Raw genomic sequence first — 25,267 nt, forward strand, 5'->3', positions numbered from 1 at the left:
ACGGTCCTCTTCGGACACGGATTGATTATGTGACCACAATCAGGGCCCTGCCGCAGTAAGCTTCGACGGTACCAGTTTACACCGAGTTCATGGCTCAGCATTCATATTGGTGGATGCAAGACCTACCTAAATCTCTACCGAACTAAGGAGTACGGCACCCGCCGTGTTGAAACGCCACACCACGCTGAGACCTGAAGGACTCTGTTCGCTTGAACGCAACCACCACCTCCATGAAGCTCCCACTAGGGGGCCAACCGCAAACAACCGAGCTGAACGCACATACAACAGAAATTCACCTGAAGTATGTAAATTCAGGGGCTATCCCGGTTTCCATGATACCAGTATATCCCTGGTAAGGTTTCGTGACGTATTGCCACTTCAGATGAGTCCCCGTGCAGACTACGGTCTCATCGCCCTAATTAGGCTTTTGGAAAATACTGCATATGCCCGGAAAATCAATGTAATGCAGCGTCTCCCGGTGCCACCAATATGGAGGTTCTCCTCGGCCACTTGGCTTTGGTTCGACGGACAGGGTTCCCACCCCGTCTTCCTCACCGCCACCTCTGAACACCAGTTGCGGTGACAGTGAAGTCTTCGGTGTTTAACGTAGGTACCTGTCTTGAGACTTAATCCTACGGCCCTCTTCAGGCACGGATTGATTTTGTGACCACAATCAGAGCCCCGTTAGACAAGCATAACGGTACCAGTCTATGTCAAGTGCATGGCTTGGCAATCATACTGGTGGATGCAAGCATCACCTAAATCTCTACCGAACTATGGAGTACGGCACCCGTGTTGATACGCAACACCACGTCGAGGCCCGAAGGTCACTTCTCGCTTGAGCACAACCACAGCCCCCATGAAACTCCCACAAGGGGGCCAACCGCAACCAACCGAGCTGTACTCAGATACGACAGGAATTCTCCTGAAGTATAAGAGTCCAGGGGCTACCTCGGTTCCCATGGTACCAGTGACCGAAGCCACTTCAGATGAGTCCCCGTGCAGACTCGGGTCTGATCGCCCTTGCTAAGCCTTGAAGCATTCGCCTACTGCATCACGGCCGGCAAGCCAATGCGATACAGCGTTTTCCGGTGCCACCACGTGGAGGTTCTCCTCGGCCACTTGGTTTTGGTTTAGCCGACAGGGTTGCCGCCCCGTCTTCCTCCCCGCCACCTCAGAGCGCCAGTTGCGGTGACAGGTGGGACTGCTCCAAATGTCGGCAATGATTATGGAAGTAGAGGATGAGCAAATTCTTCAGTTGAAATCTGCTCGAAATATTCTCGCCATTTACCCGTCGCGGCTCGACGCTTGGTAAGCAAGGTACCGTTCTTATCATTAACGCAACAGAAGTATTCGATATCCTGTGTGCGTTCGTTTCGGCTTTTGGCAAGTCGATATAGATCTCTCCCGCCATCCCGAGTGTCCAGTATATCGTAAAGATTTTTGTACTGGCCTGCTTAGTTGACAGCGATCGCTTTCTTTGTTTCACGGTTGGCATTCTTATAAATTTGCCAATTGGCTAACATTTTATCGTCGAGAAACTTGTGATAGAGGCGTTTCTTTTCACGGACCTTTATTTCAACATCGTTATTCCAAAGCCAAGTATCTTGGTTGATGTACCGCTTACCGGGCTTGGTGACCCCGAGGGTTGCAGAGGCCGCTTTGTGGACTGTGTCTTTCATTTGATTCCACGGTTCTTCCACATTCGTAATCTTGTAAGTGAGATCATTCCCTCGTTCTTCTCATGAAATTAATAATGATAATCGTTGGTACAACAATTCATATTGGATCAGGGCCTTGAAGTGTGTTAAAGCACTTCATTCAAGACCGTAACGGTACACTACAGTATATTGTAGGGGGCAGTGTGGTCAGCATTGCGCTCGTCCAAGGTTGTTACCCTAATTTGACTCAGGTACTCATTCACAGCTGAGTCGACTGGTGTCCGACGTCAAATCACGATGCAAATTCCACTGCCACCAGTGGAATTGAACCGCGACCTTCCGTACGACAGCCTTGTGCTTTAACCACTCAGCTATCCGGACACACTCTCCAGTGCGCTGTTTTATCGGTGGTTTAATTTGCAGGATCGCAATCAACGGCCGATGTTGAGGTGCGAGGATCTCATAGGGAACGGCTTTGCAATTAGCAATTACCGACCATGTTGTTTCTAACGATATTGGATGCGTTTTCTTGGTCGGCCCGTTACGGGACCTGCCATCAACCGTACTAGGGGTATTTTCGAAAAAAATGGCGATTATATTTCATGCGGTGATATACGCTTGGCTTTTCCAGCAAAAGAATAGCTGCGATAAAGTTGACGTCGCTGCACTACTCACACTTGATTCGACAAGCAAGCATTGGTAATGAAAAACTCTCCACGGTTTAATGAACTTGTAACATTTTCAAGGGTCTGAAGATCATTGGTCTAAACTAGCTGATATGCAAATATTCGAAATTCGAACTCTAGTAGAAAGCGCTTGCATATAAAGCAACATTAAAATCAATGTGGGCTGAGAGAACTACAAACAAGTCGGAAAACCGGAAGCTGGACCTTTCAGGTATGAAAGGTTTTGTGTATTTCTTATAAGGCATGTGAGTGTGCATTTGCCCCACTTGAATTAGCACGTAATATATGCATATATTATGTGAGAGTATCCACTGTCGGCTGATATTGATATTCATAATCTTGAATTTGTCAAGAAATGACAACTTTGACCTATTATAACTTTATTAGTAATAGTGCGATTTCCACCAAAGTTGATACTATCATGTTCTATGTTATAGCCTATACTATTGCATAATTTCGTGGTACTAGAATGTACTTAAGGGGGGTTTCGCAGCCAATTACTAACAATTATAGTAATATACTATTATTAGCTTTATTTGAAGGCATATCGATAAGGAAGGTATTTCGGAGCCTATATAGTGCCAGTGTCTCGATTTTTTTCAGATTTTTCGGTTGGGTAGTTTTTGAGAATGGGCCCGTTTAATAAGTTATAACTTTCGACCCCCCCGCGCTCCACCCTTTTTCAATAAATGTCAATACCAAGATCAGCTTCGGAAAGTACTAACCGAGACCTTCCATTTGATACCCCACATGACTATATTTGGTGAAAAAAAATTACACACCCCTTTTGCATGTATGGGGACCCCCCCTCAATTCGACATAAAAGGATGTAACTCGTTGAATGCATGAGTGCAGTTTCCACCTTTCCACCAAATTTGGTGTCAATCGCGATAACCGTCTCCGAGAAAAATGCGTGTGACGGGCAAACAAACAGACAGTAAACCGATTTTAATGAAATGTATCTTTTGGCAAAAGCAAATGAAATAAACTTTAGTTTATGTGAGGATTTTGAACTTACCCTTTAAATCCATTAAACAAATATTACAGCTGCCATGCCCGATAAGGGGGAAGGAAGTGATCGGATGCCTGTAATCCATCTTTTGGTTGTCGTTGAATAACATTCCACAGAGTTTAGGGTTTGGTTTTTATTTGTAGAAACTCCACCAAAAATTAAAATTTTATCATCTAAAGCACCAACGTCGTGGCCATGTCTGTGAATGATTTATAATCAAAAATCAATTCCTAACAGTGTTCTTAATACCTTGCAAAATTCATATTTGTTTCCTTCGTCCATGCTTTTGTCTTAAGGTCCAATTTGTCAACAGATGAAAGTGATAGAAATCTGTTGCCTTCAACTGTTACACCCCCGATTAGGAAAACTTCCGAGTTCGATAAAACGCAAAACTTGCCGAAACTTCGTGGTTTCCTCAAGTTACTTATTTGAGTCCAGTGACCAGTAGTTAAGTCGTACGATTCTACAGTATTTGTGACCCCGCTGTTGGGCAGGCCGACAATACCACCGGCTGCGTAGATGTTGTTGCCTACCAGAGCTGCTGCTAAACCAGTCCTAGGGGTTCGGAGCTTTTCAACCTGGAATTGAAATTTAGAAGTTTCCTTTTGTTCGTCCAGCTACATATGCTTTCAAAGTATTATACTTTACTTCAATCCAAGCTTTGCTTTCTCCAGGTGTAAGAAAGATTGTTGAAGCCAGAAAGACTCGGTTGCCGTCTTCGCCCCCAATCAAATAGATTCCTTTTCTGGTACCCACCAATCCGAAATCTCGTCTTGGATAGGGCAAATCTTTTTCATTCCGCCATTGTAAGCTTTTAGGGTCAAAACTCCATACACATTCTGAAAGGGTCTGTAAACAATGGGGGATTATAAGGAGCTAATAGATAATTTCGTTCACTGTGTTCACACCGGTAAAATACTTTCATATGCTGGTCTGGTTCCTCCAATTATAAAAATTTTTCCAGAATAAAATATTGCAGAGTGGTGATGACGAGATCCTGGCATATTTGTAAAAATTTTCCAACTGTTTGTTCGGATGCTATACTGAAGAACGCTCTTGCCTTGTTGGTCTGACGTGGTGGTGTTGAAGGGGTCGATTCCGCCGAACAAAAGGATCTGATAGCGGGTCCTGTGAACATTTGAAAGGATAGGAAATTCCAATCTGCATGGTAAATTCAACTAGGAGAAATAACGTACACATCAATCACTTCGTTTTTGGATCCATCTGAATTAGTTTTTTCTCCACTGTGGGAGGACACGTTGGGCAGGAGCTGCTTAACTGGGAATAGTGGCATTAAAATTTTGATACCGTCGGTGAATGTATCTTTCATCGATATTCCGGTTTGTTCTTTATTTTCAACTACATTTTTATCTTCTTGCGTAGGGTCGCCTGTAAAGCCTTGGGGAAGGCTTGGTACGTGGGTGTTTTTTCGATTACCATGTGAATGGTAATATACTGATTGCATACCACCTCGGTGAAGTTCATCTGTAAGTGGAATGTGGAAGTTTTAATAGAGAAAGGCGGTTGGGATTGCAGTTGTTCTCACCTGATCGTCCGTGTTTGTTATGTGTTTTGTTTATCTGAACTTGCGTGCACTGATCTTTTCGACTCTGGGGTGGAGGAGGCGGGGGTGGATGCATCTGTAAATAAATATAAAAGTGAATATTTTAGCAAATTATGTATTGAATAAAGATATTTACTTGTTCAGCGTGGATTCCCAAGGTAAGATGATGGAGTTTAGCTTCTCTGAGTTCATTGTGCCGACTTCCGACATGCTGGCCAGACAGAATCACCGTCGTATCTTTGAATCTCTTACATTGGAAATCCAATGATGATCAAATTTAGGGGAAGTACATACACGAATTTACTGATATATCTAGGACCTAGAGCTAGGATGTGACTTGAAAATCTAGTTTCAAGGAGATTAAAAACGATTTTTTGTACTGATCTATATAAATGTATTCTCTGCTTGTTTTTCTCTTAAATTAATTTAAATATCTTTTTATCCAAATGATTAATGCTTGTCAGTTGATCTATAGAGTCCTGAACTATCTTCTATTTTATTTGTATTTTGATCATCATTATTTATATGATTATTGTTGCTGGTAGTATTAAAAGCGTTTGGGAAATGTCCCTGAAATACCAAATTTGGGGTTCCCTCGTGGCACTGAAGTGTTTTCCAATGATCCTTGCCCATATTGCGAATCATTTCCAAATACTCCAAAAATGAATTATATGAACTATACATTTGATTTGGGCACTCGAAATGCTCAGACCACGTCTTGTCCCGGACCCATTGTCTTTCCACTGGTTCGGTTAGGTTCAATCGTTCCATGAAATGGAACAGATTTTCCGAGTTACTTGCATACCAATATTTTGTGGTTACATAGCTGAAATCGAAATATAAGGGAGGTTATTGTATTGGATAGGTAAAAATGTAAAATATTTGTTTAAATATAGTATAATAATGCATCAGAAATTTGTAAAAAATGCTAACTCGCTCTTTGTGGGCCAAACGAGATCAGCTCCAGCAAAAAGGGTGTTTTATAACATGCAGCGGAAAACTTATTATTTCTTCACTTCATCATTTAACCCATCATTTAGCAGGCGTGTCCCGCTAAAGACAAGCCAAACCCGTTTGAGATATGGGAAGGGACAAGTCACTTTCTTCTGTTTGGCCGGGTAACATCCAGGCGTCTCAAGGAGTCATTATTAATCTTTGGTATCTTCACTCCCATTGAGATATTGACTAAAAAATCACTTAATGTACACCCAGTTTGTCCTAAAAGAGGCTAAAAGGGGGCCAAAAACTTTCAGATTTCGAAACCTTCTTGCTACAGAAACCTTATCCATGCCTCGGATAAAAGCGGATTTACCGATAACGAGCTTTGGCTATCGTATCAGGGGGGGGGGGGAGCTCGTTTCTAGAATGTACGAACATTCCTCCACAGCCGTAAGTATGGCACATGACGTTCCTGCTTTTTCCAACTTGAGTGAGAGTTCCAGCATTACAATTACATTGTGGGGATAAGTGAGGTTGGATAGTGGAACTCTGGAAAGCACCATTCGCCATGATGCGGCACTGTGCTATTGTACTCTGGAAAGCCTGATGGAATTAAGTAACCCGATGTTGAATTTACGATTATGGAAACTGAATACTAACTGAGATATTTCAGTCCCAATAATGCAGTGTTATGTACCAAAGGAGACTTCTGACCCAGAGGAGGCAGGGCTTTCATGAAATTGAATGCAGTCTGAAACAGGCTTCCTAAAGGCCCCATTGCTATTGTGATGGGTGATCTGAATGCCAAAGTGCGTTCTAGCAACACCTTCCTCGGACATGTTATGGCATATTCGAGCACAGAGCTAGCTACAAGCTTGGGTTTAAGACCGGTAAAGTTTGAGCAATCAAATTGACTACATTGCGATCAGCAGTAGATTTAGGAGTTGTCTTCTGGAGGTGTGTAACAACAGGGGCGATGACATCGGCCTCAAAGAGGATCATCATCTTAGTAGTTTCTTGCTTTCGCTAGCCATCACAGGGATGCAAAACTGCCAGCCGCAAGTTCAATACCGACTGCTTATATCTTTCCGATCAGATGGCATGAAATATGAATTGTCCGCTTGAGAATATTGATGAACATTCGGTCGCCAAATCGTGAAACACTTCCCGAAGGGATGTCACAAGATCTGGCTCACTGCGGAATCATGGAAGTGGACAAGTGAATGTAAAACATTGAAGGCTCTATTGACCGTTACGGGTGCAAAGCGTGATGTTCTTGAGCCTCGGTACCGTGCGAAACCCTGATGAATACAACCTAATAGCGTCACAAGAGGGAATTTGTTGGTAAGAAAAGCAGCAGATCGAGCAGGCGGCGCGAGAACTGGAAAAAATCCGGACTCCAAAAACCCGACAAGTCTATAAGGACAATATCTATGGTAGAAAAAGAAGACGAGGCAGATCCTGCCTGAGATGGAACGATGGCGTAGGCTTTTAGGGATATCGAATTGGTGGACCCCGGCGTAAAACCAGGATTTCTGGAGTTCCTTATTAAGACAGGCCTAGATCAGATACCGGTTGTTACGTTGTTGATGATGATGAAGGAAAACAGAAGTTACAGCAGATAACAATTATTTGAGAACTGCATACCCTGTCACGTGCACGTGGTTACAAAGCTTCCTGTTAGCGGAGTTAACGCTCGACTCCTCATCAACAGTGATGAGCTGCTTTGTTCGTCGTCGACTACGCTGATAACATTTGCTTGCTTTTCAAGTCATGGATATTAGCCAAATCGCTCTAGAGAAAGAGGAAGCAAACAGAGGGAGTTTGAAGATGCACTCATCCTAGCGTCGTATCTGTCGACGACGGGACTGAAGTTGTTGTCGCCTAATGGATTAAGAGCGTTAGATCTGCCTTCGCTGCTTTGTCCAAAATCTCGAGGTGCAGTTGTCTCAGTACCAGCATCAAGTTGAAACTGCACTAGCACTAATTTTTTTCTGCATTACTGTATGGGAGACGCACAGGAAGAGTGATCTTGATAGTTACTCGAAAAACACATGTTAGCAAAGCAGCAACAATGGTGTCTAGGCGTGGTTGACGCGCTATGCTTCATTCAGAGGTAACTGGTAACCATATTGATGGCCAATCGAATCAAAATGAACGCAAGGTTGGTCTGCAAAAGCAATGAATGAACAAATATTCATGGAGGTGTCGTTATACCAATCCGGTACTAGAATACTCAATTACTGGTATAATAGTGAACTGGCCAGCCTTAGATCAATTTGTCACCAAGCCAGATGAACGGCTCCGGAGCATACGTATAAGATAGCACGCAAGAACCTCAAGCTCGCCATCCAACGGAGCAACAGAGAATGTTTTAAGCAACTCTGTTCAGAGGCGGACATAAATCCGTTGGTAGCGCCGATTCAGAGGCCGTTCGTCTCCGCAGATCGTGTGTGGTGCCTTACCCTCTCTAAAAATCATCCAGGGGTTATTTTCCCAATAAGAGGGGGGTACTACTACCTTCCAGCGCCGTTTCAATGTGACACCAATTCTGGTAACTACCAGAGGCGAGTTGCTGGAGATCTGTGGTACAATAGATGACAGTAAATCCCCGAGTCTGGACAGCATACCGAATAAGGCTCTCCAAGCTTGATGTAAAATGTAGAGCGGATATGTTCGCGGAGTTATTCGAAGCGTGCATTTATATAGATTACTCCCGGTCGTCGAGACCCGAGGAGGCTTTTCAGATTGGCAGCATGGGTTCTAAAGCGCCAGATCAACCATTGATGTCGTTATTTTCTTGCAATTCACGGAAGGGGTTGTACCAGCAAATATTGGGTGGTGGTTACCCAGGATGTGAGGAATGCATTCAATTCGGCCAATTAGAACCTTATACGAAAGTCCCTGGAAACCTTGCCGCTATTTTCGATAGCTGCTTGCGAGAGCAGACGCTGTGGTATGACACCGATGATTGACCAAAAGAGTACGTTGCCTCGACTGGCATACTGAGCCCACTACTGTGGAATATCATGTACAAAGATGTACTTAACCTTTCGGTTTCGGAGGAGGCCAAAGAGGTGGGTTACGACGACATAGCACTGGTTCTGGTTACAAAACATCTCGAAGATGCTGTGTTGTACTCAAGTGAAGCAATCAGTGCTGTTAAGCATTGATTAGAATGCGCTGTACTACCACTTATAGATGAAAAGGCGGAAGCGATTTTCATCATCAAGCTCCGTAGAAGAAATTACGCCCGCATTGGAAACCACCACTTCCAATGTGGCCATCAAATACTTGGAGTAATGATAGATGGAAAACTCAGTTTCAAGCAGCATATAGAGTATACTTGCGAAAAAGCATTTAGCTCTAGCATGGTTCTAGCAATAATGTTACCGAATGTAGGAGAGCAGCATACTCGCAGGCTTCTCATAGTCAACTCCCCAATTTGGGGAATAGTGTTGCATGTTTTATGCAATGTACATAAACTAAGCGTGGTCTACAGGAAAACAACCTTAAGGGTTGTATGCTGCATTCATGGCCGTCTGAGATGATGCAGTGTTGGGAATGATGCTGATTGACATCCTGGCAGATGGAATGATGTGACTTGTAATATATAACGCCATGTCCATCTCTTCTTTATCGTAAGTAAAAAACCCAAAAGAAGAAATCCATAAGCAGATAGCACCAGCAATGGGACCAGTCGGAAAAGAGCCGTTGGACTTACAGGATGATCCCTTCCATTGGGGACTGGCTGGAGCAAAAGCATGGGGAGATCAATTATAATCTCAGCCAGTTTCTTACCGGCCATGGAGGATACGGTCAATACTTGTATAGATTTAAATTGGACACTTCACCTGATTATCCAAACTGCGATGAGATCGTGGAGGACGGGGCGCAGGTATTCTTCCAACGTCCAAGGCTCGTCGAAGAAAGGACGAGCCCAGAAGAAACTCCAGGTGCTATTACCGGAAAATTTTGTCCAGAGAATTATAGCTTGCCAGGAGAAGTGGGATACGCTCAACTCCATGATCGCAGCAATCCAGGATAAGCTGCGAAAAGTGCTAGGAGTCACGAAGGGGAGTTTGCGAACGCTGAGGATAGAAGAAAGGAGATATAGCTAGAGAGCAAACTCTGATGATGGTTCCACGGAGCAGGGGGAAGAGAGTCGAGGGTGGATTTAGTGGGCAAAAATCCCACGCTCTGACATGTTCAGTTCACCGCCTTTTAAAGATTTCCAATAAAAAAAAAAAAATAAAAACAGCAGAACGGACGAACAGAAAACAAAACCTTAAAAAGCATTCTAAAATAAAGCTCACGAAACACAAGGAACTCCCTAAAAGCAATTGGGAAACGTCAACTGAGCGGTAAATCCAAACTTGGCCGTGAAGTAGTGGTCACTGTCTAATATTCACAGGTAGTTTGTTTGCTAACTGTCTGTACAGGCATTTCAGCGAAAATTAAAATCTTCGGGCCATCATTATTACAATAGGCTAGTAAGCCCTAGCCGGAAAATTGCAACGGTGGCAGCCTGGTCATCGAGATCACTCGATGGGGACACATTCTCGGAGGTATCATCGCATGCATGAGGCTGGCGTCTATATTTGCAAAGGTGTAAACCCAACTGGTGGTAGGACGTGGAGATCGCACACCGCACGGCATATTGATTATAGGTCAGGAGGCGAAGTCAACATTAGACCAATATCTTAGTTCATGTACGGCTGCTCCTCGAACACAATGAAAGGAGCAAAAATATTACTTCAAGTACCTCTGCGGAGAGTTAGTTATGACCCATATGAAAACGATCATAAGTCGGTAATGTCCACAATTAAGTGAAAAAGATCCTCTTCTATTACATACATGTTATGTAGAAACAGTCATAGTACCGTTTCCTTAGTTTCAAGACCCAATCTTTTCGACGGTGAAGGTAATTCCGAAGGATGTACCAACTACTGAGAAAGTCCTGATTGCACCATAAAGAGTACGAGACACTACCGATCGAATTTATAACAAGGCTTTAAGCTGGCAGTTAAGGCTGCCCTAAGTATATCCGGATATATATGAAAGAAAGGGTTCTTCACTACAAAAAAGTGGTGGTGTTGATCCCCCCCTACCTTACAGGGAAAATTGGATCTTGAAGAGGCAAAGTTCCCGAGAGGACGGTTTGTAATCATTTCTACCTAATAATGGAGGCTCGATCAGCTATTGACGAAGTCAACATTTTTGTACAATATTTTCAATGACGAGAAATACCATGCAGCGATGGTTCGAGATATCAAAAATCTTCATTACCGTAAAAATGCTGGGCTATTTCCCGAGTTTCATCGTAGATTAGTTTCCTCCGTCCTCTACATGGGAACATTATGTATGAAAGTATCTTATGACTGCACGGATACGGATAATTATCTTGGCTAGGAAAGGTCGGCATGGTATTCAACACGCATGAAAGAAAGTAGTTACTTATATCACATGGTGAGAGCACACATCAGTCCATGTTTTCGTTAACGAAAGTATTATCCACTCAACAATCACTCAAATACCGCAGAGAAACGTTCGATCCCAAGGCAAAGTTTCAAATCCTATTTGAAGGACATTGGGTATTCAATTTATATTATTAATATAAAAGTAGCAACGATGCTATCGAATATAGGTGGCGTGATGAATAGTCTGAGGCAGCCTGTACTGCGTATCACCAGTTTATTTCTTTTGTATGTGGCATCAGTGTGGACACTTGGGTGAAACATGCCAGAAAGCCGCAAACGGCTTCCAGTTGCATATGGAAACTAAGCACATGGCGAAATGCACCGCCTATCGCACAACATCCTTAACTTTTTTAATGAATAAATAAATAATCAAAACTTACGATAGGCCATCATCAATCATCTTCTGAACAGCTCCAGATTCAACTACTCGCTGTATTTCAGGAGAATCCGAATTTCGCCTGAGTTCTACAAGTTGCCATGGTGTCATCAAACCAAATCGCACACAACCCATTACTTCCAACATATATTGCTCCCGATCCGCCCAGTTAAAATTTAGCCATCGAACGGCTGCCATTAAAACCTTGAAGATTTCATCATAAAATTAAAATAAGAATTTTACACGAAGAACAAAATTATGTGCATAAAAAGATAAATGAAGATAAAAGGCAAACATCTTCTCACCTCTGTCTCTGTGTTCACTCCAATCGAATTAGATTGAAGTAAGGTGCAAATTTCTTTTGGAGTCAATTCCAAAAACTCCTTGGAAGCCACCAGTGTAAGGAAGAATTTGCAAATCCTTGTCAACATCAATTGTTGTATGAGTTCGTGACCGAACTTCCTTGCTTCCAGATACAGCAAAAATGCGGCGTCTTCACAGAAACGCTCGTCGTCGTCCAAGCATACCCAGCACTGATCCACAAGACCCTTGATCTTTAAAAACTGTGCAGCATTGAACAGCTCCAAGATGCCTTCCCGCTGTACCATTGGCTTCGAGGACAGCATCCAGTCGTAAACCATAACGAAGGCTTGCGGGGTGACTTTGTCGGCAGGCAGGACGACTAATTGTTCGTTATTCAGTTCCATGAAGAAATCTGAGTAACATTGTAATACCATCATGTGGCAATTAAAAGTGGTATCATTGATTCGAATTTGGACATTGGTCTTCTCATAGTTCTTAATCATTTTTTCAAGCAGCACAAGCAGGTCTGTCTTGTGAGGCTGGACAATTTTGTCCCAGTTGTTGATCTCTGTTGAGTTGAAGCCAATTTCGGCCAAGGACTTCTCCTTGAATTGTTGCTGTCCCGGCATGTTCTTGTCGAATAATTGCATGGAAAAAAATTTACTAGGTGGTTTTACTATTTGATGGTATCCAAATGATATATTTTGACGGGATTCAGCTTCTAATTCAAAAGGTGCTGCAAGAGAGGGAAGAAAGAATATTATAACTATAAAATGTTACTGCGTTTGTTGTTTAGAATAAACGAGAATTTGCGTTTGCCATTCCTTTTAATATTTGGAGAAATTGCTTCTTCCAAAATGTAATATAAGGATGCGAAATGGTTGGTTATATGAGCGTTACATTATGCATGAGGTTAAGTAAGGAATGACCTTTAGAAGGGTGCTAGGAGACATGGGAAACTAACATTCTCCCTCAATATGCATACGCTGGTTCGGAGTTACTGCCTTCATCTAATTTATTTTGCAAAGCGCAAGTATATATGGTATAGGGTTAGGCCATTCGGGACGTATATTGGTGGAGACATTCACATACCTGAATGCGGTACTTGTGCACTTTGGAGGACTCAACACTTCTCAGAGAGGAGCATTGCAATCAACAGTACACCCCACTTTGATCAGCGATGCCCTAGTCAAAGACTTGCAGTGGCATGTCAGCGAGGAGTACACACACAGCGACTATCAGGAATCGCATAGGAATAACATGCCGCAAACAAACATTTATTCTGGAAAACACATTGGGAAGCGTAGCGCTTTTCGAAGACCAAATCCCAATTTTTGGTGGAATTTAGAAATCGAGGAATGTCGGAAGAACTTCCTCAAAGTTAGGAGACACTCCCACTGCAGAAGAAACTAGCAGGGACAGCACTATTATTATTATTATATACACATTATTATTATTATTATATACACATCAGGTTGCTCCCTACTGCGGAAAAAGAAGGACTTTCTGAAAAACAGTTCGGATTTTTTAAGGTAAGAATTGTCGATGCAATCAACATATAGGCCAGTCAACAGGTGACTAGCTGCAATAGAAGAAGACAAGTGCTGTTAATCCTAGATGTAAGGGATATGTTCAACTATTCAAAATGGAAGAGTCGTCGAGGTCTTCGCCAAACTCAAAAATTTCTCCTGGAAAGAAGACTGTATTGGGATTCGAATGGTAGACGTAACATATCCCCGATTACATACTTGTGATGTACCACAGAATTCTGTCCTTGTTCCCTTACTGTGGTTAATTACGTTTTATGGAGCGTTAACGCTTTGCCTTCCTATGGCAACCACTGGCTTCGCAGATGTTATCGGGATTAAAGTAAGGGCAAAACGTCTAGATGAGATCGAGATTTACGCAAACGAAGTGATACGGAAGATCGATTCTTCATTGAGAATTTCCGGTCTATCACTTGTTAAACATCCACAAAAGACGAAAGGAGACAACAGTGAAAATAACAGCTGGCGAGGAAATAATTTACTATAAGGCAAACTAGTTGTTCACAGGCTAGTACAGATGGAAGGAAACCTGTGCCCCAAGTGTGATCGTCTGCAACCGAAGCAAAACCTAAGTGGAACGAAAATGGTGGATGGGCCAAGATGATTCATAAAATGGCGAAGAAGAAAGCAAAAATGCGAATTCGCAGAGAGGCAATTGATATCTCCAATAAGAACAATCTGTCGTACGCAGAGATACTAAAAAAGATCGAAACTGACCCCGATCTGAAAGACCTAGATGCAAATGTTAGCAAAATCTAAAGGATTCAGAAAGACGATTTTCTATTTGAGTTGAAAAATCCAGCTTGGGGAAAAGCTGGTGACTTTCGTAAGCTACCTAAGAACTCATTTGGAAAAAATGTTACAGTACAATGTTACAGATGGGTTGTCTGAAAGAACAGATTTCATTAAAAAGGTGCTTTAAGTGCCTCATTTTTGAACACTTTGTGAAAGCACCAACGCTTACGATCGATCTCATCGATGCAAAAGGAATGAGATATAAACCTCAATCATTGCAGGGTCGCGAAGGGTTTATTTGAATAGACCACCCATGAGTCTGAAAGGGAGGTTGCCATCATGAGTTAACCATACGGAAATCGTCACGGTGGTGTATGGATCACAGACTCGACTGGTAGAGCGGTGATATGGGCTTGCTGTCGGCAAACAATTCGATACTTCAGGAGCCAGTCGCCAGCGGCTTTGTGTGGGTGAAAATAAGATCAGCAATGCCTGAGAGAGCATAAAGCTCAAAGTAACCCAACTATCCGCATGGATAAGGACAAGCTCGTTCAATCCCTGCGCCTTTATAACCCCAGGATTTTCATGGACGACTGGGTGGTTACCAAAGAGGACGAACCCCAGGCGAACACACAACCTTTTCTGCTCCGTATAAACGAAGAGTGCCTGGAGGCACTGGAAAAGGCCGATCATAAAGTACAGTTTCGAGTCAGGAACGCAAAGGTAAACATTAACATGTTTCGCCGGGCGAAACTGAACAACGATCCGGATCCAGTTGACGCTACCAACGAGATGTTGGAGGAGATGAACATTGACGGTCCGACGGGGACTGATGGACCGCCTAGGCAAGCAAATCATGCTGAGGGTAGCGCAGATAAATCTGCAAGTGCGATTCACCTATTCTGCTGGTCTTCTTCCTAGAGGAAAACATCGACGTCGCATTAATACAGGAGCCCGAACCATCAAAGGACTCCAAAGCAAATATTATAATTTATGCCACAGGACAAAAAACACAGATCCGGACAGACCTAGAGTATTATTCTTGCCAGGAAACGCCTACACACTTTTCTGTGTTCGGATTTGTGTTCCAGTGTGGTCAAACTGGAGCAGGCAGGAGCGGAGAATGAGTATATTTCTTCGGCTCACATAGCTTACGACGGATCAGCTCCGCCAGAAAAACTGCAAAATTTGACGACCAGCTGAGCAGCAAAGAAGGGCCACCTGTTGACAGGTTGCGATGCGAATGTAAAACTTACGCTTTGTGGCAGTTCGAAAATCAACCAAAGAGATGTGTCATTCTTTAATTTTATTATTAACACAAATCTATCGATGTCTAACAGAGGCAAGTACATCAACAATCCATTTTCTCAGTTCGGAGAACTGTTTCGGTTGGGAAGAGGTCCTTAATATCATACTAATAAACGACAATGGGATTCTTACGGTGGAGAACTTTCTCAGGGCAAAGTTGGATACTTTTCAGCCTAGATCTAGCTGCAGAAAAAGGAAAAAAGGAAAAGGCATTCGACACAACTTCAGTCTCGTGGCTCGCTAAATACAGCAATAAAACATGGCCACCGTCGTGGTGGAATGAAAATTGTCCAGTCTGAGGAAGCTAACCAGGGAGGTTTTCAACATCCGATAGAGGCACAAATATTGGCAGGCTGAAGGAGTACAATTCGGCCATCAAGAAACTAGTATTGTTAGAACTTTGAAAGCACTAGCGAATCTGAGGAATTCAGTACGGATGGATGGAATCTTCTGGTGAATCCCTAGAGTTGATGGTTCAGACGCAATTTGTCACTAGTGAGGGGGACTGCGAAACAGAGCTTTGCTTAGGGGGTATCCAGCCCCAGTCGTGTGAGACTATCCAATCGCTAATTACTAAGGATATGATCGGCTGGGTTGTAAACTGTTTCCCCGCATATGAATCACCGGGCCCAAATGGCATAATGCCAATCATGCTACAGAAGCAACAAGAAGGTGTTGTCCTGTAGATTGTCGAGATTTACCGGAGCTGTGCGCGTAGTTTTCAAGCCGTAAGTAGGCGCAGAACTTTCGACCAATCAGCCTCACTTCTTCCGTATTGACGACCTTCGAGCGAGTCCTGCACATTCATTTAAGATTAAGAAGAAAACGCCTTTCTCTAAGTCGCAGCACGCATACCTCACAGGTAACTCCACAAAAACCGCTCTCCATGAGGTAATTAGCACGGTTGACGGTCACTACAGTATAAAGAGTACAATGCCTTTTTGGATATAGAGAGAGCATTCAACAAAGTTTGTACCAAAGCTTTCAAGGAAGCCTTAACTAGTATTGGATTGATGAAAGGAGTGCTTTCCTCAATTATCATTGACATAAGGAATCGAGCGTTGGGAAAGACGTCAAATTGGAGATTTAACGTAGAACTGAGGAAGACGTGCATAGCCATCTATGCCATCAAGAAGACCTTTGCAAGGAAATATAGTCTCCGGTCTAGGATGGTTCTCTGGATGTACACAGCGAAGTATGTCCCATCCTAACATACCGTTCAACTGTGTAGTGGCGGGTGCTGAGTAACTGGGATACAAAAATCGTATATGCAGGTTCTACCGAGGCTTTGCAGGCCTGCTCGACAATTGCTTCCAATGTACTTTCTACACCTTCTCGCCCTAGACATTAAATACTTTGTAGCGTGCAGTGATGTCAGATTACGTGAATCCGGATGTTGGACAGCGAAGCCCTGCCGCCATATTAACATCCTAGACGAATTCTGGGCATTTCCTACGGAATACGGAAACTTTACTGTGGTTTTGGATACACACAGTGTATCTGAGTCGTACTATTTCTAAGAATTGTATTTGAAGTGGAAATGCTACGGATACTGGAAGCCAGTCAATGGCTGGGTCATCATCTGAGCTCCAAGCGTAACATAGCCATTCTGACCCGCAGCCAAGCGGGCAGTAAGGCCTTGTACTCGACGGCGACATCCTCCAGGCTGGGGGGATAGCGCAGAAACGCACTTAATAGTCTTTGCGGCATCCTCAAGGTCACCCTCCTCTGAGTTCCCGGTCACAGAAACCTCGAGGTGAATGAACGGTCTGACGGACTTGGGTTTGGCCGGTCTGCGTCCCACTGGCTGTTACACGCATCGCTAGTGACCGCGGAACTTAGATGGCGAGGGTTCATCACCTGCGCCAAATTGAGGATACAACAAAAGCCGATCTCAAGAGCTCTTTTGCCAAAAGCGTCCAAATGTAAACAAGATTACGGCGCACGAGACCCTGGCGTATAGGGGACCATGTCGCCATTTTCGGCGTACCTTACAAATCACATTGCCGAAGCTGCGGAGAAGAGAGAAAATCCATCAGGGAGGAGAGAAAAACCATCAGGGAAGAGAGAAAATCCCTCAGGGATTGCCCTATTCTAGCTAGAGCCAGGCTATGGACACTAGGTAAACCATTCTTCGAGGAAGCCAGAGCGATCTCCAGCTGCAGAAGATCTGAGCTGGCTGACTCTGCCCCTTGCTCTTACCACTGCAATCATGGTCTTTGGAGTTTGTGACATCAAAACGGCGCACGACGGCGCTATTCGGGTTCTTCGTACCAGCCACTGATACCTCTCACAAGAGATTGAATTTTAACATTACGACCATCACCTCTTCCTTAAACATTTAATTTGAGCAAATTTCCAACTAAATTAAACCCATTATGTAAGGAATTGTATTTTTCCAATGTAGTACCATGGCAGCAAGCAGACAAAATTCTCAGAAAGCATACTGAGAAGTCTACATTGTGTTTCTTGTGAAATTAATTATCCTTATTTGAGATTATAAGGAATCCAATTATAAACAGCCATCAAATATTTATTTGGTGTTTATTTTTATGAATTGGTCACGTTTTAGCCTTCTTTTCTTCTCCCTTTTGAGTGCCTTCTAAGAACACATGTATCCCAATGTGCTCTTGAAATTTTGGTCACCTTTGCTTACAATTCATTTATAGATTGTAACGTATCTACTGTGTTATAAAATAACTCCCTCCTAATTTTGAAGAGTATTTACTTCGTGTCAATTTCTTTGAAAAGGCTTGCCAGAAAGATTGTTGAGTTAATCTTCTATTTAACGAAAATTTTGCATTTTTTTCCAACATCTTCGCGCTAAACTGAGCGTTAATTCAATTGGATAACAATTACATGGTATGGTCACCATCGTTTATCCGTCATCCTTATTTTAAATTCAATTTCCGAGTATAAGTTGGTATAACTAAAAAAATGTTAATAAAATTCGCTGAAAATTTAACCTTACCACTTATAGTGTCACAGTTTGGTGAACTCGATGGAATAGCGTGACGTGATGATTCAGAATTTTCACAAAAGTTGAAACTAGAAGTAAAACGAAACATTTACCACCTTACAAAGGTTGTCCACGAACAAGGAACATACTTAAAATAATTAAGCGTATTGTTAACATCAGCGAGCTGTTGATTGTCAGACGTAGGAAAATTCTGTAAACAACAAATCCCCTGTATGCCCTCCATGACCTGCTGGAATTGAAAGAATTTACCTCTGTTCGTCCTAATCCTCTTTGCATTATCAGCAAAACGAAAACACTTTTGAAACAACGTTGGAACAAATATTGTAGAAAATATGAAACAATACCATATCAAATAGATAACTGAAATTTTTCACCAGACTATTATGAAATGCGATGGGAATTTTTTGTTTTCGTAGTTTTTGACATTGCGCTCGGGGATAACTTAGTGAAAATAGTTTCGCAAGGAAGTCTCAAAATTTGTAAGCTTTTCGCTGGTTGAAACCCTCCACTTCTAGGCCCATGAACCATCATAAACGGCGTAACAACCGGTATCCGGTCTAGGCCTGCCTTAATAAGCTCTAGACATCCCAGTTTTGCGCCGAGGACCACCAATTCGATTTCCCTAAAAGCTGTCTGGCGTCCTGGCCTACGCCACCGATCCATCTTAGGCAGGGTCTGCCTCGTCTTCTTTTTCTACTATAGATATTGCCCCTATAGACTTTCCGGGCTGGATCATCCTCATACATACGGATTAAGTGACCCGTCCACCGTTACCTATTGAGCCGGATTTTATCCAAAACTTGACGGTCATGGTATCGCTCATAGATTTCGTTGTTATGTAGCCTACGGAATCGTCCATCCTCATGTAAGGGGCCAAAAATTCTTCGGAGAATTCTTCTCTCGAACGCGGCCCAGAGTTCGCAATTTTTCTTACTAAGAATCCAAGTCTGCGAGGAATACATAAGGACTGGCAAGATCATTGTCTTGTATAGTAAGGGCTTTGACCCTATGGTGAGACGTTTCGAGCAGAACAGTTTTTGAAGGCTGAAATAGGCTTTGTTGGTTGCCAACAACCGTGCGCGGATTTCATTATCGTAGCTGTTATCGATTGTGATTTTCGACCCCAGATAGGAGAAATTATCAACGGTCTCACAGTTGTAGTCTTCTATCTTTATTCTTCTCGTTTGACCAATTCGGTTTGATGTTGTTGGTTGGTTGGTTTTTGGTGCTGACGGTGCCACCATATATTTCGTCTTGCCTTCATTGATGTGCAGCCCAAGATCTCGCGCTGATAGCCGCCTTCTCGATCTGGATGAAGGAAGTTTGTACGTCTCGGGTGGTTCTTCCCATGATGTCGATATCGTCAGCATAGAACAGTAGTTGGATGGACTTAAAGAGGATCATACCCCTCGCATTTGGATCGAGAATGATCCAGGTGCATTTATCTGATCTCGCACATTGGTCAGGGTCAGCTTAGTTAGTCTTATTAATTTTGTCGAGATACCGAATTCTCTCATGGCCGTGTACAGTTTCACCCTCGCTATGCTATCATAGGCGGCGTTAAAGTCGATGAAATGTCCATATTCCACCAGTTATTCCAACGCTTGCCTTAGATGATGTTCTGGGCGTATAGGGCTACCCGACCTAGCAAGATAGTGGCTGGATGAGGATCGTTGTGTGTATGAGCTTCATCCTGTTGACTTGTTGGTAAAACTTGCGCGCCTAGTGCGGTTGCTCCCTGTACTTGTCTAGTTCACAAACCTGCTGGTTTTGCCAGGCTTCCTTCTTCCGTTTGTGAAGTCGCTCCTCCACTCGACGGAGTTCGTGATAAGTCTCCGCGCTTGCCCGCGTTCTTTGAGAATGCAACATTACTCGATTTGCAGCATTTTTCCGTTGTTTCCGTTCTGTTGTTAGCTTACATTCATCATCGAACCAGCGGTTTCGACTCCTTTTGCGGCTGGGGTCAAGTATACCAACGGGATAGTGATCCGAGTCTATATTGCCCCTCCCCCACATGTTCAGACATTTATCAAGGCTGAGAGGTGGCGGCGTTCGATCAGCACGTGGTCAATTTGATTGAAAAATGGTCACGTTTGTTTGTGGACCGCTTTGCGCGCAAACCAGGTATTTCCAACAACCGTTTTGTATGACACTGTTAATCGAATAATCCGCAGTCCGTTATCAGTGGTATCCCTATGTAAGCTATGGGAGCCAACGTATCGCCTGAATACGGGCTCCTTCCCTACTTGGCTGTTAAAATCCTCAAGTATGATTTTGATATTATACTCGGGACAGGCTTCGAGGGTTCGCTCAATTGCCTCGTAGAAGGTATCCTTCTCCGACTCTGCAGTCTCCTCTGTAGGGACGTGAACGTTAATGAGGCTTATATTTCTAAATTTGCCTTGCAAGCATAGAGTGCATAGCCTTTCGCCTATGTTTTCAAAGCCGATAACAGCAGGTTTAATTTTTTGGTTGACTAGGAAACCTACCCCGAGCACATGGTTAACTGGATGGTTGCTATAATATATGGCGTAGTGATTCTCCTCTAGGAAACCGGTCCCTCGGTTATTCATTTTTCTAAGCAGTTGCGAAATTCACAATGGATGTATCTAAAGCATCTGTGGACTCTTACCAAGGTTTTCAAAGGATCCTATATCCGATCTCGTCCTAAAGATAAGTATTTAGGTTGTCACCTTGCAAGCCACATTGGACGAACTGCTCAGGCAAAGAGAAGATCCGTTTTTACACGGACCAGTGCCATTCTGTGGAATCAAAAGTGGGTCCCTGGCTACTATGCCGAAAACAAAGAGGTGCGGCTGAGATCCCTGTGCTCGGCGAACTTACCAGGAAAAGAACGGACGCTCATTCTATTTCTCAGGTTAACTATTAGTGGTTTCTCCAAACTTCGAATTTTGGTCTGCGCCCTGTCAGTTGAGGCTTAAGAATACACTCAAAGTATTTCCTGGTTTTTGTAAGAGGCGACTAAAAGGTATAGAAATTTGTGGACTAGCTATGTACAAGTATTGAAACTTTATTGTTACCGAAACGTCAACAACGCCTCATATAAGGACTGATCTCATACCGAAAATTTTGGTTATCGAAAGCGAACTATGACTGATTGCTGGAATATGAGCACGATCTTCGACAACGGTAGAGAGGGTCCTCGAAATGCCCGCTTTCTCAAACTTGAGCGGGAATTCCAATTATCTAAGCTGACTTTCGGGGCCTAAGCGAAATAAAATGGTGGGGTCCTGGAGAGTAATTCTCTCTCTTTTGACACATTAATGGAAAAGTGCTTTTCCGCTCTGGAAAGCTAAGTGGTAGCAGACGCGAATCCGTTGTCGTGTTGATTCTGACGGCAACGCAAAACACGCTCTTTTCACCTGGGAGCCGGCCTGATGTAGTGGAGAAGGATATTTTCTACGAGCAATTATACACTGTTCCTTCCTAAAGGTGACATTGTGATCGTGTTGGGGGATCTGAATGCCAAGGTGAGGTCTGACAATACCTTGTTCGAATATGTGATGCTGAAACATGATCTTGGCGGTCGCAATGGGAATGATGGAAGGATCCTGGATTTCCGAAAAAAACTGAAAATAAAAATCACAAATCTGCCTCTATTCGATGTCCAGGCTTCAAAGTATTTTCATTACCGATAGTAATAATAGTGAGTTACTATATTTAGTATAATATATTACTATGTTTTTGGGAGATTGAGTGGAAATCCCCAAGGGTGGTCAAAATTGCACTATTACTAACAAAGTTATAGTGACTCAAAGTTGTCTCTTCCGTGAAAATTTACTGAGACGTCTGACATGTTAAATGCACATACAAATGGAATAGTTCTATCTTCAATTTGAAATTTAAATTAAATTAAATTAAACTTTATCAATAATATAAAAGATATTTGTATTTACTTAATTAATACAATATAATTTAAAATTTTATTTCAACTAGGTTACTTTTGATTTGTTATCTAAGTTACTTTTTCCCCGAACAATTTTGAAAAATTTGACTTGGCTGTTTTTGACGGGAATGAGCGGCGTGCCGCCTAGGGGTGGCCTACGCCCCCCCCCCCCATCATAAGACTTAGGGGCACTCAGAACGGCCGTGCGGTCGGTAACGACGAAGATTTAAACCTCAAAGGAGCCAAAGTAAGAATAGCCAACCTTGAAACAAGAAATGGCGAGCTGGCGAAGACACTCGAAGATTTTACAAATCAAGTGTCAATATTGATAAAGAAAACTGGAAAGTTTACGGAGCAGCTAACGGCTGGGGAGGTGGGCCCGCCGTCTCGAAAGGTAGCCAGGAAAAAGTGAAACTTTCTTCGAATACCTCTGCAGCCATGGAGGAGTCGGGCTGCTTTGAAGGCGAACAAGTTTTCGGCAGCGAATCTGCCCCTATGGAGGACATAGAAAAATATCAAGCTAACGGTACGAGAGAAAGTGACAATGATGGCGGTGGAAATGTCGCAGAGGAGGGTGCTAACCAGGCTGGTTCCAGTAGTGACAAGTGCGGCAATGATAGCCTTGAAGAGAGAAAACCAGGTGAGTTTTTGCTTTATGTATAAAAAAATTAAAAAAGAAAAAGAAAAATGAGAAAAATGACCACTGATGGAAAGAATAACACAAGTAGGACTGAAAATTTAAAAAATGTTGCGATAGTAGCACCCAAAATAAAGAAAAGGGGGAAAGGATGCCCCCCATTAATGTATATGAATTAGATGGTAGAGATTTTACTTTTCTACTTAATGGGAGCTCGGGATTCTCGAATTTTATTATCAAAACGACGGGGGCCGAGAGAGTCCTAATCCAATATAAAAAAATAGTGGATTATAAGAAAGCACGGGAGGGTCTCGAGCGAGTGAAGGCTTCTCACTTCAGCTACATCCCAAATGAAAGAAGGTGAAAATCTTGGGCTTCGATGCGAAGAAAGGGCCCGATGAGGTGCTTAAAATGCTCCAGGAGACGGGAACTGAGTGTCATGTTTTAGTACGAGCAGATCTGTTTTCGAAAAACGAATTCTGCCGCACTTCCTCCTGCAGATAAGCCCAGATAGTGAACTGTCAAACGACCTTGCGATGTGTAAATTACGGGAAAGGCCATGCTGCAGCCCAATGTTCGTTGACTGAAGCAGAGGGGAAGGAAAAAACTTCTGGGTTAACGGCGAAACCGGCTTCGTACCGTTGATGTCCTACATACCGCAATGCTAAGGTCACAAGGCAGCAGGCGCCAAGGCAGGCCCAAAGACGAAGGTGTCAGCGGCGTTGAACGGTACCGCCGCTTCGGCACCAACTGTCCCGGGGATCCCGTTTGCAGAAGTAGTACGACAGGGGGTAGCTAGAAAGCCCCAACAAGATGCAAGTGGGGTTGATGAATACCATCCTCAATTAAATAATGCAGCATACGTTATACGTACACAATACAAAAATAAACAATATAACAGAATATTTACACAAACAGCATGCCGCCCCACCGAAGAGTGGAGCTCCTTGATTTCCCTGCCAGGTAACAGCTTGTCTTGATTTCAGAAACCCACCTCTGTCCGGAACATTCCATTATATTCAAAGATTTTGAATTCGTCAGAAACTATAGAGGAAATCGTGTTGGGGGAGGTGGTACCGGAGTACTTGTGGGTCGCCATTATCGTTCCAGGCATATTAATAGGCCTGAATTTGAAACCTTTGAATGTATGGAAGTCTTTTGTATTTTGTTTTTACTGCCCAGAATACGGAACTTATACATTCTCTCAGTCTATGCAGTGGGAACCAATCGAGTTAAGTTCAAGGAGGAGCTTCATTCTCTCTATACTATACTCGAACTGAACACGCTGCATAGTTATTATACAATATTATAGCTGGCGATTTGAACGCTCAGCATCCCTTGCGGCTGAAGGCCACAAACAATCCCAGAGCAGCATTCCTCAAATCTTGGTAGAGCAATACCAGATAGAGTATAAATGCGAATTATACGGGTCAGGTAGTCCAACTTGGCCCAGGGCAAATTCCTATCTGGATTTTTGCATTGCTGAAGCGCGCCAGAACTTTAATTTTAAGAATCCTCAACGGAAACTACAGACTCTTCCTTACAATGGCGACCATAACGCTATTCTTATTGATGGGCGAAGAGTTCTCTGTCGATGACCAGTGGCGTCCACTTTATACAAACAGATTGGAAGTAATTCCAAGAGAGGTTTATTCGGTGATATCGAGAGGAATGCCCACCTCTTGATGGGGAAACAATAGTACAATTGCGCTAGGTGACAGGAACCTGAGCAACGAGAAAATGCTTCATTACCTTCTCAAGCTGGGGAACGTGACGCTGGATACAATTGAACAAGTTGTCCCTAAGATTAAACCTCGCAATAATATAGAAGGATATAAAACTGCAGCCGTAAAACGCTTGAAAAAAGTGAAAGGCCTTCTGCTCACTCGCGTCAACAAAATCTATCGGAGATATGGGGACTATCAGCATCCCATATTGGTTGAGTTCAAATCACTTCTAAAGACCGCGTGGAATCTTATCCGTCAACATTACGTAAATGAAGTAAACTCCCAATGGCGGGAGAAGTTAAAGGGCATTTCACCAAGCGATCCAGATTCCATGTTTACTAAGATAAATACGTTATTCCGGAAGAAGTCACTAGTAACTGTACCGAGAATTAAAATCGGTGGCGG

The 25,267-nt window shown here is 43.1% G+C and overlaps 1 protein-coding gene across 2 annotated transcripts; it reads right to left on the reverse strand.

Annotated features, from left to right (window-relative positions):
* Nucleotides 1–3,372: 3,372 nt before the first annotated feature.
* On the reverse strand, nt 3,373–19,016 carry LOC119657284. Of its 2 annotated transcripts, XM_038064127.1 has the most exons (12): nt 18,841–19,016; nt 18,720–18,781; nt 18,583–18,659; nt 12,024–12,757; nt 11,723–11,922; nt 5,503–5,749; nt 4,906–4,999; nt 4,556–4,844; nt 4,268–4,487; nt 4,008–4,208; nt 3,609–3,937; nt 3,373–3,558 (listed from the first exon to the last, which is right to left on the reverse strand). In XM_038064127.1, exons 1-12 carry the CDS (start codon nt 18,865–18,867, stop codon nt 3,378–3,380), a joined length of 2,661 nt encoding a protein of 886 aa, XP_037920055.1. In that variant the 5' UTR covers nt 18,868–19,016; the 3' UTR covers nt 3,373–3,377. The 2 variants fall into 2 exon arrangements, with proteins under 2 accessions (XP_037920055.1, XP_037920056.1); XM_038064128.1 differs by lacking the exon at nt 18,583–18,659 and having other exon boundaries at nt 18,684–18,781; nt 18,841–18,881.
* Between the last annotated feature and the right edge of the window lie 6,251 nt (nt 19,017–25,267).

The sequence above is a fragment of the Hermetia illucens genome, chromosome 5 (genome assembly GCF_905115235.1).
Source record: "Hermetia illucens chromosome 5, iHerIll2.2.curated.20191125, whole genome shotgun sequence".
Taxonomy (NCBI): domain Eukaryota; kingdom Metazoa; phylum Arthropoda; class Insecta; order Diptera; family Stratiomyidae; genus Hermetia; species Hermetia illucens.

Coding starts and splice junctions, on each gene's coding strand:
- LOC119657284 (XM_038064127.1), bottom strand. CDS start 18,867: ATGCAAAGAGGATTAGGACGAACAGAG. Junction 11,923..12,023: donor GAGTGAACACAGAGACAGAG/GTGAGAAGATGT, acceptor GAAATCTTCAAG/GTTTTAATGGCAGCCGTTCG. Junction 4,488..4,555: donor AAAAACGAAGTGATTGATGT/GTACGTTATTTC, acceptor AAATGTTCACAG/GACCCGCTATCAGATCCTTT.